The sequence below is a fragment of the Sceloporus occidentalis genome, unplaced genomic scaffold, assembly GCF_023333645.1.
Source record: "Sceloporus occidentalis isolate IW3139 unplaced genomic scaffold, rSceOcc1.0.p SCAF_328, whole genome shotgun sequence".
Taxonomy (NCBI): domain Eukaryota; kingdom Metazoa; phylum Chordata; class Lepidosauria; order Squamata; family Phrynosomatidae; genus Sceloporus; species Sceloporus occidentalis.
Window position 1 is genome coordinate 138439 of NW_028317308.1, and position 14111 is coordinate 152549.

At 43.2% G+C, this 14111-nt stretch overlaps 2 protein-coding genes and 3 non-coding genes across 5 annotated transcripts; all 5 read left to right on the plus strand.

Annotated features, from left to right (window-relative positions):
• The first annotated feature begins 1172 nt into the window (after positions 1–1172).
• LOC149274491 (large ribosomal subunit protein uL14) lies at positions 1173–5040 on the plus strand. Its single transcript, XM_089505414.1, has 5 exons — positions 1173–1185; positions 1769–1852; positions 2536–2664; positions 2751–2864; positions 4953–5040. Exons 1-5 carry the CDS (start codon positions 1173–1175, stop codon positions 5033–5035), a joined length of 423 nt encoding a protein of 140 aa, XP_089361540.1. The 3' UTR covers positions 5036–5040.
• LOC149274492 (small nucleolar RNA SNORA21) lies at positions 2227–2360 on the plus strand. The gene has a single exon (XR_016279427.1). It is a non-coding gene; the product is annotated as a small nucleolar RNA SNORA21 (small nucleolar RNA).
• On the plus strand, positions 3303–3436 carry LOC149274493 (small nucleolar RNA SNORA21). Its single transcript, XR_016279428.1, has one exon. It is a non-coding gene; the product is annotated as a small nucleolar RNA SNORA21 (small nucleolar RNA).
• Positions 5041–7206: 2166 nt separating the features above from the next.
• TRNAC-GCA (transfer RNA cysteine (anticodon GCA)) lies at positions 7207–7278 on the plus strand. Its single transcript has one exon. It is a non-coding gene; the product is annotated as a tRNA-Cys (tRNA).
• Positions 7279–7785: 507 nt separating this feature from the next.
• LOC149274495 (pre-mRNA-splicing factor CWC25 homolog) lies at positions 7786–11889 on the plus strand. Its single transcript, XM_089505429.1, has 10 exons — positions 7786–7803; positions 8704–8876; positions 9056–9292; positions 9393–9462; positions 9602–9729; positions 10030–10099; positions 10241–10335; positions 10579–10674; positions 11455–11613; positions 11775–11889. The coding sequence occupies exons 1-10, from the start codon at positions 7786–7788 to the stop codon at positions 11887–11889; spliced, it is 1161 nt and encodes a 386-aa protein (XP_089361555.1).
• The last annotated feature ends 2222 nt before the right edge of the window (positions 11890–14111 follow it).

Here is a 14111-nt window from a genome sequence, read left to right on the forward strand (position 1 = left end):
ATTACATTTTCCCTGACATTCTTTGGTTTTACCTTCATATCTCTTCCACATCTCTGTCCCCCACCTGCCTCTCCTTCAACCCTCTTTTTATCCTCATCATTTTAATTTACAATGGATAGGGATCTGTTTGATATCGAACATAATAAATGGCACGTATTTTATTTGAAGTCGGAAAAGGCTACAGGTGCCTTTCTGGCTAATATGTGTTAGTTAAGACTAATACTTCAATACAGATGATGCGCTAAGGTAATATTTTGATCCTTTCAAATCGTTAGAACCATGTGTTTAATATTTCACACAAATATTGATAGTGTGTTGCTGGTCCAAGCAGGGGAGTGTATTTACCTTGGGACTGACCCAGCACAGCTCTCCAAAGCCACCCCTCTGCTGAGCGCTAGCATAATATGATGTCATATCACAGCACTCCGTGTTGTAAAGATACACAGGACCTTGTAACGCATCTCCATAGTGAAAACGGACTGGTTGGGGAGATCAGAGATTTCCCTTACAACCGGCCCATTGAAAAGCGGCACAGCGGAGACCCTCCCGTTTTGTGGCAGGAGGACTGCTGCCCCCCTCATCCCTTGGGCCTGTCGGCGTGGGTCAGAATGTGTTGTTGGGTCCAAGGTCAAACGACATTTGTGGTACCTCTTCAGTAGACTAGTGTTATGTTGTAAACCACGTTTTTTCTTAAGATGGACCTCTGAGAACCTAAAAACACATAATACTATTATAATAGGCTTATAGGCCACCAAAGATAAAGATTACCGTATATCTTCTAGGAGCTCAGAAACATTTCATACACATGTTTATATGGTTTATATGGGGGCTACCACGTGATATCTTATTAATTTATGATGCAAAGCCTTCTTAAGATGTGGCCTCCTTTCCACCAGTCACTAGAACATATATCAGGCGAGACAGCACTAGGACCTTGCTGTTAAGCCATTATTATAATTTCTATATTTGTAACTAACAACGATGCAGTTGCGCCTCCCGGACACTAGGGGTCTCGCTGGGGAAATGCTGACTTGTTTTACTACCGGAAGACTGGCACGCTTCAAATCGAATACTGCCAACCATGGTCACGTGATAGTCCCGCCTTCCCTTTGCTAGACAGAGCATATATCCCAGAATCCCTTGCCTCGCTCTCTCTCTTTCCGGTAACCAAGATGTCTAAGAGAGGTGAGGCCTTTTGGTTGCTGAGCTCAATCCGTAGCCATCTTCTGTTGCTATCTTGCTGTGGGTGCTGTTTTTCGTGCTTGGTGTATCCTCACACTCTTCGCACTCCTGCACTGAGCATTTTGCCAAGTTTGGAAGTAGTGATGGTGGATGAAGAAGCACCGAGAACCCGCAGGGGGTGGTGGGGTATAGCGGGTGGCCTGCGCAGCCTTGTTTGGAAGATGTCAGGGAGGAGTAGGCTCTCCTGTCCGAGTGTAAGTCGTGAGAGGGTGTCTGGGGCATTGTTGTGTGAATAGTGAAATTCGCCGCGGCTGTGAACAGGCGCTATGTATGAAAAGCTGCCGTGCGAGGCGAGAAATGCGCATGTCGGGCCAGCTATATCGTATACTAAACGAGAACGGCCGTGCTTACTGTTGAGTTAAGGGGGGTTCGGGTGGTTATTCAGCCGGCGTCTGTGTAAATGCCGCCCGGGTAGAGGAAGTTGATGTAGCGATGGTTTTAGGGCTACCGGTGGGGTATATGGGCGAGTGTCGGGCTGTAGACGGCTGAGGAGCCGGATCTCACCATGCATTCTTTCTCTTTGCAGGACGTGGAGGTTCCTCGGGTGCGAAGTTTCGCATCTCCCTCGGTCTCCCCGTGGGGGCCGTCATAAACTGCGCCGACAACACAGGTACGGCTCGCCGCTCCGCTCATCCCTTATAATGTATTATACGTGGGTGACATTCACTACTCGGACAAATGTATGGCCTTACTCACGTATGTATATAAATGTGTGTGTGTGTATATATATATTATACCCAGAGTCTCTTGTTTGTAAACATCTAGTCGATGCCATATTTTACATTGATTGTTAATCTGCTATATATGTGTGTGTGTATACACACACACACACACACACACACACACACGCCAAGAGCAGAAGATTGGAACGGGCCAAGAGATGCTCAGGCTGGTCCTCTAGAATCTAACATTCCTGCAGTCTCTGGCCATGATGTATAACCCTGTGGCCCATCTTAGTGTTGTGATTTACTAAATGCTTAAGTCCCTCTTCTAAAAAGCACTTGCAGTGTCTGCTCAGTGGCACGGTGAGTTGTCGTGGAAGAGGATAGTGACACATTGCTTTTGGGTGAAGCGGCAGCTCCTTGTGCTGTTCAGCTTCAATCGGCGATGTTACATGATTGTACCTGGCGCTCTGGCCAGGCTGCTATTCCAGTTCATTGTGCCGTAATTATGTTATATGATGGGCAGTACTTGAGTGATTAGGTCAAACTGTTAGTAAACTTAAAATTACTTTGCTGCAGCTAAATGTATATCCAGGACAGCGATTAAGGTTGTGTTTGAACTTTTTTCCAGGTGCCAAAAACCTGTACATCATCTCTGTAAAAGGTATCAAAGGTAGACTGAACAGGTTGCCTGCCGCTGGTGTAGGAGACATGGTGATGGCCACAGTAAAGAAAGGAAAGCCCGAACTTCGAAAAAAGGGTGAGATACTGATCATGTGGCCCGGTTTAATATTCCATGTTTATATTAAAATAGACCTGTTAATCTTGTTCGCTTTCCATTTGTAGTGCATCCGGCGGTGGTGATACGGCAGCGGAAATCGTATCGGAGAAAAGATGGGGTGTTCTTGTATTTTGAGGACAACGCGGGGGTGATAGTGAACAATAAGGGAGAGATGAAAGGTATGTTTCGGAATAGCCTGCAGACATCATGGAAGAGCTTTCTAGAAGGACTAACTGCTATTCTACATCAGATGGTGAAATAAGCTTTAAGTGGTCCTCTTGTTTATCTGCTGTTGTAAAACCCAATGCTTTATGCTACTTTCTATGTTTGTGTAGGCAGTTTTTCTGTGGGTATTTTTAATAGCACCGTCATAATCCACAGTGCTTTCCAATGGAATAAGGTATAAATAATTTTGGCCTTGGATGACTAGGATTGCACATTGAGATTCTCTTTACTTCAGTATGTACTTTGTAAGCATTACTAGTTTGGTAGGTCCACAAAATAACCTGCTATATACACACAGTATAAATGGCATCTAGAAATCTTTTTAAGGCGTTCTGTGGTGTGTAGAAATACTCTCTCTATTGTCTTCTGACATGAATTGTTTTAATCCCATCCCTCTTCTAAAAAGCACTTGCAATGTCTGCTCAGTGGCACGGTGAGTTGTCGTGGAAGAGGAGAGTAACACATTGCTTTTGGGTGAAGCGGCAGCTCCACGTGCTGTTAGGCTTCAATCGGTGATGTTACAAATCCGCATCCCTGCATTAACTGCTTTAGAATTGTACTCTGTATAGCAGCAATATATCTTGCAGAAAGTAATTGCCTGATTTGAGGTGGCACCTTGTATGAAGAATTACCACCTCAACTTCAAGGGTTTTTTTTCCGGCTGTAATTTCATGTACGCTTGAAAAGACTCTAGCACAATGCAGCATAGATTTTTATAATGCACCTTAAGCTAGGGCTCGACAAATCCCAGGTCACCATGGCGACTCAGAATTTTGTCCTTGCGCCTAGGTGTTTGTCAGCCTGGTAAACCAGCCCCCCCCCCCACGTCGCCAAAATCATGGTGATCGCGGGGTGGTGCTGCTGCTACTGTCTGCCCAGGAGGAGTGGGCAGACCAGCGCAGCCACTCCGAGCCAGAGCCTGTGATCACTCCCACGGAGTGATTCTGTAGGCTAAAAAACGCGATTGCTGGGAAACCTGCAATCTCGTTTTCAGCTGCCACAGGCAGCTTCAGGAAAGGGGATTGAGTGTTGATTGGGTCCCCACACACGTGTGGGGACCTGACACAACACCCCCCTGCTGCCTGATCGCACCATGAGAGCGACAGTGCAGCGTTAACCCCTTCAATGGCATTTTATGGGTTAATTCCTGTTTTGTAAGGGGCTCTGCTGCTGGTGGTCTGCCTGGAAGCCCCCACAAGCCCTTTGACTGCTGTAGGCATGGAAGCCTACAGCAGTCATCAGACTCCTCCCTGCGATGGCTGCTCTATAGACCAGCAATTGCGTCCCAGCTGCCAGTGGCAGCTTCAGGGACAGGGGAGAGGGATTTTTGGTCTCCACACTCATGTGGAGACCAGCCCCAACACCCCCTGCTGCCTGATTGCTCCATGAGAGCGACAGTGCAGCGTTAACCCCTGCGATGCCACAAATGTGTCATACACAATTGTGGCATTGACGGGGTTAACATTTGTCCCCACAAACTTGTGGGGACTAAATATCAGTCAATGCTGTAAGTGGGCTGATGATGGTCAGATCACTCCTAACCAACTGTTGGTTAAAAAAAAAAAATCCTGGCTCCTAACTCTTTTAGCTGGCACCTAGATTCACAACAAATTTGTCAAGCCCTGCCTTAAGCACACACCAGTGTTGTACTTAATGGGATCTGTTCGCTAAAGGGCATGTCTGTGCGATGGTTGTGCTTTCGACTCCTTGACTTCACTAAACATTATAAAAGGCTGACACTAATGAGCTTCTACTGCAGAAAGAGCTTGGCTGGCTCATATAATGTAAAGCTAAATGTATATATTTCTTTGCCTCTTTATACACCCCTTGCTGGACAAACCCGGCAATGCTGACCAGTCATAAAGAATGTTGAAGTGAGTTAATGCCAAAACTCTCCCTTTAGTGAATAATCCCAAACGAGTTGCTGTTAAGTCGTGCGTTATGAAGGCCCACCTTGGCCCTTCACATAGTCCGTGTTAAGAGGGAGTTCTTGTTTTGCTAAAGTGGTTTATTTACTTTGTTTTTTTTTTTGTTTGTTTCAGGCTCTGCTATCACAGGCCCTGTTGCAAAGGAGTGTGCAGATCTGTGGCCCAGGATTGCCTCCAATGCAGGAAGCATCGCTTGAACATACCCCCCTTTGTAAAATAAAAATGTGGTTATACCAAAACGGGACTGTTTTATTGATTATTGACTCTGTATATGTATCAACAATTTATTGATTATGGAACTGAGAAGTAAAATGTTTTTTAAATGTCTGGAAAACCCTTTTATGGCAGTGCTCAAAATTTTTAGGGGTGCTGTCACTTTCTGGACTGTCCCTTTCTGATTCCTATACTTATGTACAGTTGTTTTCATAACAGGGGTATTTATCCCTTCACAGCGATTGAGCTGCCTGGCACATCATGACTTTAAAAGGGTGAGGAAAGCAATTAAAGAGGTCGAGGCATTCAGCAACACAGTGATTGACGGCTGGGACCCTTCGCCCAGATGTCAACAACCACCCTATATTGTAATGAGCCGGGCCTTGAGCTACGCGTTTAGTTTTTTTGTTTTTCCGATCGATTGCCTCCAAACCTTGCGATAGCGAGGCGTTTTGTAACAATGAAAACCCACCAAAGGACGAACTGTGCCTGTTCCAAACCCTCGTGGGAGTTCTGGGCTCTCCTGCAGATTTTAAAAACAGGTACTGCATTCACCCATGCCAGAAAATGGAGGCCAACCCACTGCAGTATGATTAGTGAAATAAAAGAAAGTAGCATGAAAAAAGTCCCCACTGATGTCCCATTCAGTGGAATCTTCCCCTTCCAACAAAATGAAAAGTCAAAGCATATATAGCTTTTATGTAAGAGCCATAAAATTAGTGCTCTATCAAAAACTCACAGGGAGAGAGTTAAACATACTTGGGTGTTAAATTCATACAGGATGCCTGGTTTAAAATATATAAGTGGATGGGGTAAATCAAATTGGCTGGGTTCAAAGATGTCCCAAAAATCAAACGGGCACAGACTGACCAGGTGTCTACATTCCAAAAAATGCACACCTCACAACGGTGTCTGTTTTACCTCCCAAGTAACCCAACAACCCCATGCATGGGGAGGGGGTATACCTGTACTCAGGAGATGTTGCAGGACACATACTGTGGTGTTTGACAGTGACATACCAGGACCTGTAAATTCATACCTGAAGTAAAATGTGTGTGGGGATAAATACAAAAAATACTGCCACAAAGTTTGACAAAGGCAGGTGGAAAAATAGTAGCAGGTGAAATACTGTGGGGTGTCTAGTTTTCAGAAATATATGGTTTTATAGGGGTTAATTGAACTGACTGGCTGCAAAGATATCTCAAATAGGACATGGGGCAGAATGACCAGATTTGGAAACAAAAAATGGTTTTGAAATAGCAAAACATTACAAGTACTTCTTGCCCTACAACTTTCAAAAAAATAAATAAGAAGAACATTGGGTTTTTCTAAACTCAGCACAAATAGAATCTATTAAGCAGGGTTTTTTCATTAGCTTTTGTAGGTGAGTAAAATATTTTTCAAGTAAAAGTCAGAAAAAGTCATTTTCTCCTCCCTCCCACAGTTAGGAAAATCGGTCAGGCTTCCCACAGGTCGGTCAGAGTGATTTTGCAGAAAACATTTGAAATCCTCTTTCAGACCCAAATCGTGCTATATGAATATATGGTACTAGACAGACCAACCTAATGGTCACAAAACCTTAAGGGAGATGTAATATAAGGAAAAATAAATTTACTATAATGGTGGTAGATTAATGGAACAGCATCAATGAAATTAAATTAATGAAACCTGTAAAAGCTGTTGTGGAAGAAAAAAGCCATTCTACAAATTGGGGTAAAAATGGCACAGACAAGTCATTTGGGAACAACGATCGCACAGACACGCTGCTTGTGGACAAAGATGGCAGAGATATGATGTTTGGGGAAAAAGATGGCAGAGATATGATGTTTGGGGAAAAAAGATGGCAGAGATCGATACATCCGATCTGGGTGCTCTATATGTGCGGATGAATAAGTTGCTTGAGGATACCATGCCATATCCTATAAGCACAGTCTTAGTCAATCTTTTGGGCCCGGGGGACTCTGTTTATGTTATGAATTTCTAAGTAGAGTCCTGCCACAGGTGTAGAGATAATTATATATATATATATATATAGGTGTGTGTATGTATGTATATATATATATATACCGTATATATGAGAAATGATTATTGATTCCACAAGTTTTCTGCCCGTATGTATCCATAACCTCTGATTCTGACACGTATTAAAACAAGCGGGGGTATAGCTCAGTGGTAGAGCATTCGACTGCAGATCGAGAGGTCCCTGGTTCAAATCCGGGTGCCCCCTCAAAGTTTTTTTTTAATATATTTTAATCTTACTTAGCTCTTCATAGTCACACGAGTATTTAAAATCCCAATTTAATACACGCAGTTACTGATAAATCAAACCAGCCGTCGATCATATTAACAACCCATCGCGTAACTAGACGAGTCTCCCTGCAGTTAGCGTGACTTCCACATTTACACAATGATATCGTTTGACACGCCCCTTTTCCGAGGCTTAAACATGTATGTTTATGTGTATATACCAGCCTGCTTGTAAAATATCATTACACGTCGTGTATGGGACTGTATTAACCATGACTATGCTGGGACATCGATGACTTCCACACCATTACCGACGTATATGCGTTAGCTCTCTAACGTACCACGTGACCTCAAGCTGCGTTCCAAGCCTCACTCTGAAATTATCGTTCGGCTCAGTTTTATGACGTCTACATTTTTAATGTTGGTATTTTTTTTCCACACGAGCGAAATCGACATCGTCTGAGAGCCCCCTATCAAGTCTGGCATAATGGGGGGAGGAGACCTGGTATAGTATAAAACATGTAGTAACGAATTCAACTAATATCTGCCAGTATGTGTGTGTTTTGGTGGAAACATTTTAGTAATGTCGGGTATACATATGAAGTTTCGTGACGTGACGTGTTTTTCAGATTCATTAATGGCTGTAGCTTACTAGTGCAGAGTGACGTCATATGTTGTATTTTCCTAATGGTTGTGTTTATATATATAATAACGTAATTTGCATGTCCGTGTTGGGTCATAGGCTGAGGCCACGTACATTTTCTATGACCACTTCGAATCAAAACAATTAAGCAAATACCATCATTCCTGCTCCTGCTAAATACCCAAACCTAACACTTTCCCTGCAAATAAAACATTTAACCACTTCCTCATTCATCGTTTTTGCTTAGATTGTTATGTTACTCAAAAGCAAGCGCTGATAGGTTGTTGCCGTATAAACTTTTTAAAAGATTGTGTTTTTCTAATGTCACCAAGCTTCTAAAGGAAAGTACAATTATTATTTATTGTTTTATATATCGTCATCTTATTCTATAGCGCTGTACAATGGGTAGAGAGGACATAACTAGTATATAACATAACAATTTGACTTCCGGAAACAGGTGAGGAGGGTCCTGCTCAAAGAGCTTACAATCTACCATTACAGATCTGCTAAGGATAATTCGCTTAACATACTAGAGAGCGCAGTTAATGTTTTGTCTTAGTGGAACAGCACCTTTAATAGTGGTATGTTTAGAAACTGTTCATAATATTGGTAAATAATGTCACGTTTAATGAATCCAGTACATACACATGTAGCATTATCTGCTTTAAACTGTGCAATTTATGGGCCCTATATTAAGAGTAAACCGCTACATCTGTAATTGGTTATTCGTGATAACATTTTTTTCCTCCTCGTTTCCTTCAGAACTTGAAAAAGAGTTGGCATCCGCAGACTCTGCGCAATGTGGAGAAAGTGTGGAAGGCGGAACAGAAACATGAAGCCGAACAGAAGAAGATCGAGGAATTACAGAAGGAGCTGCGAGACGAGAGGGCACGAGAGGAGATGCAAAGATATGCCGAGGAGACCGGAGCTGTCAAGTGAGAGACTTTTATTATCGAAGGATAATGGCAAAGCCATGGCACGTTCCGTCTCACTTCTAGAGATGCCAGGACTGTGCCTGTTATTATTTAGCCTCCCCAATATATTACACTATATCTGTTTAAATAAACACATCCATTTTAATTATCTAGCTAAATTCTAAATATTGTTTCCGCAGAAAGAGAGATGAAAAGCTGGACTGGATGTATCAGGGTCCAGGCGGGATGGTGAACCGGGAAGAATACCTCCTGGGTCGGCCAGTGGACAAATTCATCCTTGATAAAATGCAAGATCCAGAATCTGGTCCTTCTACTGAAACTGGACTTTTACCAGGGTCGATATTTAGTGCATCCGGTGCCGTTTCTTCCCTGGACATGGCAACTAAAATCCGCGAAGACCCGCTCTTTATGATCAGGTGACTTCGGCATTAAGGCTATACTTTTTTTCTTTTAATGTAAATTTTGTGTTTTAATCTGCAGTCAGGAGTTTTTAATAATGTCTTTTTTTTAATCCAGGAAAAAAGAAGATGAACAAAAGAGGGAGGTTCTTAAGAACCCAGTAAAGATGAAGAAGATTAGAGAGCTGGTGAGCGAGTTGTACACTAAATACATTCACAGAGGGGAAAAAAGCACTTTAATAAATTGGTATATGTATGGTTAAGTTAAACTTTCTAAAGTGAAATGTACAGTTACTGTCTCATACTGTGTGTTTTTGTAACTTTCAGCTGCAGAGCAGTCTGGATAAAAAAATCAAGAAGAAAAAGAAGGAAAAGAAGAAGAGGAAAAGGGAGAGGAGATCAAGTTCTAGTAGTAAAGACAGCAGCAGTGAAGATGAGGACAGGAGCAGGAACAGGTGAAATGGCACAGATTATACAGCAGTTTAAAGTCGAATAGTTTGGGAAGTTATTGCTGAAGCAGGGAGATGGAAACAGAACAAAGAAGTGCTAGAATAACATCTATGGTTTGTAGGATTGAGAGAAAGCTGGTGCTACATGTTCAAAAGATTCTAAATTTAGTGAGGGTTTGAGTATTGGGGCTCATAGTCTGGTTACTTTCAGAGCAGGGAATATGAGGAGGAGTAGGATTTTGGTATGAGGTGGGATGATACGGTGTTTGCAGAATAATTCAGACTTTTTCCTTATCCAAATTTTAGGTCATCCAAGAATCGCCCAGAGTCTCCATCTCTTGAAGCACGGCACAAGATGACAGGCTATGGCTTACAGGTCTGTACTGCACACTAGCGATGGAAGTGTGAGGTTTTTCTCCTATGTATGGGAAATTGTCATATTGAATAAAAATATGTGGAAGAAATAAAAAATTTCTGTGTGTATGTAATGTTATGTTATATGTTTATACCTCTGTAGTTCAGAGATCACAGCAAGAGTGGTAGCAGGAGGGAAGAAGTGGATAACAAGAGACACCGTAGTCACTCGCGGAGTCCCCACCGCTCCAACTCTGGGTGAGTGTCTTGTTATGCGTTTATGTCACGTAACCAAATGAGAAAAGGCTACTCGTGTAAGAATTTCTAAAAATCTAAAGATGACGACATTATCACGAAAGCTACTGAGATTTTAAGAATACTAGTGTCTAAATCTGATGATTGTAAGTACAGTTCACCTTTTTCATTAAAAACCTTCATGTTCTGAAATACTGAACAGGCCCTTTATATTAAATGCTGTAAATTTGTGTCCTACAGGAGCAGATCCAAGGTCGAGGGGACTAACAGCAGGCCACGTAGGAGTCCTTCTCCTCGGAAAGAGGAGAAGTACAGAAGGCAGAGGACATCAGGCTACACCAAGTAATCATAGTGTGGGGTGCAAGCACTTGCCATCTGTTTTACTGTATATTACAAATTAGGTGTCTCCCAATAGAATGTATACGGCACAGAAGCCATTGTAGATTGGCAGTAGCATTAAAGGGGAAGTCCCATGAAAAGAAAGTTCTTTGATCGTAAAATATAGGGCCTTAAAATGTATTATTATGCAAAAACTAGAACTGTACAAAACAATACAGTATGAATATATATATATATATATATGTATAAGTTTGGTGGGAACTCCACATTAAATGAAGCTTTACGCACATTATTATTCATTTATGGGTGTTTGCAGAAATATTTTTGGAAGATAAATGGCTCATCATTTCAACCTCTTAATTCTTGGACTTCTCTAATTGTATTTAACCCCCAAAGCATCAAATTGCCCATAATCACTTCTCTACCACTTCGGGGACAATGCTGCCTCGAGTAAATACAAGTGAGGGGTTTTCTGCTCTGCCGCTGTCTGCAGATGCTCTTAAATTAATTTTTTGTGATAATGACATATTCTCTGCCCATAAATTTCCACCAAAAAGCAATCAGGGACCGGTTTTGTGACCACGTATTAACCAAATAAATACCAGCCTGCTCTTGGTATCACGAGCCCTTATTTACCTTGCTAACTGGGTTTCCAAAATATTTCTTGTCACGCACAAGGAAAAGCCTGACCATGTATTGCTTCTGTTTTTTATGTGAACATGGATAGTATTCTGTCACAGGAGGGCCAAAATCTTGTTCACGTCTCTTGTCTTCCTTCCGCAGGAAGCTCTCTGCAGAAGAGCTGGAGCGTCGAAGACAAGAAATGATGGAAGATGCCCAAAAGAGGGAGGCAGACAGAGCCAACAATGTGCGTAGGTACAAACAAGAGGAGGAGAAGGAGGGAGAGAAAGATCAACGGAGAAACGAGAGCAAATTCCTGCAGTAAGTTTAGAAGGGGAATGGCCTATCGCATGTTACATGTGCACCACGCAACCATTTTTCATTGACTACCTCTTTATCTTGCGTGGCGGGGTTGTATACTTTCCTTTGCATTTTATTTCCGTACATTCTCGCCATTTAATGATCTCCTATCTCTCATGCAGTAAGATGAAGTTGGAGAGCGCAGCAACATCGTCAGTGGAAGATCGGGTTAAACGCAACATTCATGGCATCCAGCGCACATCTGCGGCCTTGGAAAAGAACTTCATGCAGAGATAACGGCCACAGCCACCTACGTTTTATATTCCCTGCTGAAGTGCACATCTCTTCCCATCACACTTATATGTGAGACCCATAATCCCTGTTCTTTATTCTCCCTTATAAGTGACATGTGCTACCTCATCCTTAATGCAAGGATCATACTTTACCCCCCCCCCCCCCATGTTCTTCCCATATTGTACATCAGCAGCCCTCCACTTTTTAGGGACCTCCGTCCCTGACCACCCAGTCATCTTTTACATGGGCAACGGATATGGGGTGATACAAGTATCCTATGATACGGATGTCAAAAGCATTTCCCCATACTGTATTGTCAGAGGTCACAGATTAGTTAACCTTTTATTTTAAAAATGTCATTTTTTTCAGGGTTGAGCTACTTTTCTCAGTGGTGGCAATCAGAATGGATTCTAATGGGAGCAAGACTAGTGGCTGACGGGATTTATGACATTTTTTAACGTACTCAATACCATACATTATCTGTGTTTTAATGATGTTCCTGATTGGAATATCAGGGGCTAGGACCATATTTGTCACAATTACCATTTCCTTCTCTTTGGTGTCAAACTCTGTACCTGTGCTGAGCGCACAATGTATATACTGCTCGTGTTTTGGAGCTTTCAATTTATATTAAACATTTCTGTGTTTTTAGCTGGCTTTACTTTTACTTTATTTTCTATCGCTTGTTGATCAGCAGTACAGGGAGCTGAGTAACTGCATCGGCTCATCAGGTGAGTCTGTAGAGTTTTTGAGTTCATAGGAACCGTTTCTTAGAATAGATTTGAGAAAGGAGAAGCTGCGTCGGATAGATTGCTTGGTTTAAAAAAATTTGTATCCTTGTAAATTATGCAAATCCAGCCGGGTTACTATTACAAATGGTAGATACGGTATCACTGATGTAACTCCAGGGAATAGAAGCCAGCTACAAGAATGTTGCACATTTGGGGCGTACATGTAGGAGCCCTGAAGTAAAATGAGCCATTTACAAAGCCTATCATATACTAAAAAAACACGGCCATTCTTCCAGAGAAATGGAAGAAAAGTGTTCAATCCCCTTAACTTCCACTATTTGACACACATGCAACTGAGCAAGAAAACCGTTACAATATGCAAAGGATGAGACATCGCCGCGGTCTCCAGTGACTCCGTGCCACCACCTTATCAAACCTAAACCTACACGTTGTCTCCATCGCTGGTTTCATTAGAACCCAATATGATACGTTGTACAGTGCTATAGAATATGATGGTGCTATATAAAACCATAAATAATAATACTAGGAATTAGTGACCATCATCATGCACAGATTGTGATTATTGGAATAGATAGGATAGTTTATTTGGAGAAGAACCTGGACTTGCAAATTTCTGTGTTGGAGGCTGTGTGAAAGGGTAAATACCCATAACAAAAATGTGTCCCTGGGGTAGGCAAGCTGTGTGTGGGACACGGCCCAGGGGGAGTCTGCTGCGTGTGGGACACGGCCCAGGGGGAGTCTGCTGTGTGTAGGACAAGACCTGGGGGGGGGGTTGCTGTGTGTGGGACAAGGCCCGGGGGGTGGGGGTCTGCTATGTGTGGGACAGGCCCAGGGGGGGGAGTCTGCTGCGTGTGGGACAAGGCCCAGGGGGGGTCTGATGTGTGGGGGACAAGGCCCAGGAGGGGGTCTGCTGTGTGTGGGACAAGGCCCAGGGGGGGGTCTGCTGTGTGTGGGACAAGGCCCAGGGGGGGAGTCTGCTGTGTGTGGGACAAGGCCCAGGGGGGGGTCTGCTGTGTGTGGGACAAGGCCCAGGGGGGGAGTCTGCTGTGTGTGGGACAAGGTACGTATCACTGGCCCCAATAAGATCTTACTTTAGAATAATAATGGAAGAATAATCTTGTGGGTGCAATTCGTTTTATTTATTTCCTTTAAAATGTGACAATTTCATCACTGGCGTTTTTTTCCAGTGGAGTATACAAGAAAAACAAGTCCAGATTCCAATCACGGAACCGGATGATATGACCGGTGCCGGTGCTCCATTCCTCTCTGCTGCTTTTTACCGATACGGTCCTCAGGGGGCCGCAGATCGCGCAGCCGATGCGCCCAGGGACCAGAACAACATTATCCGCTCCCCATCAATCTGTCAGGCTGCTCCGGACTGTTCTATTCGGCGCCGGAAGGGGGGGGTGAAACTGGCCGTCGCTCAGTCATCGGTGCTGAGCTGCTCCTGGTTTCGAAGCTCTGGTTTCCGCA

Coding starts and splice junctions, on each gene's coding strand:
- LOC149274491 (XM_089505414.1), top strand. Junction 1,853..2,535: donor AAACTGCGCCGACAACACAG/GTACGGCTCGCC, acceptor ACTTTTTTCCAG/GTGCCAAAAACCTGTACATC. Junction 2,865..4,952: donor CAATAAGGGAGAGATGAAAG/GTATGTTTCGGA, acceptor TGTTTGTTTCAG/GCTCTGCTATCACAGGCCCT.
- LOC149274495 (XM_089505429.1), top strand. Junction 8,877..9,055: donor GAGGAGACCGGAGCTGTCAA/GTGAGAGACTTT, acceptor TTGTTTCCGCAG/AAAGAGAGATGAAAAGCTGG. Junction 9,463..9,601: donor TGAAGAAGATTAGAGAGCTG/GTGAGCGAGTTG, acceptor TGTAACTTTCAG/CTGCAGAGCAGTCTGGATAA.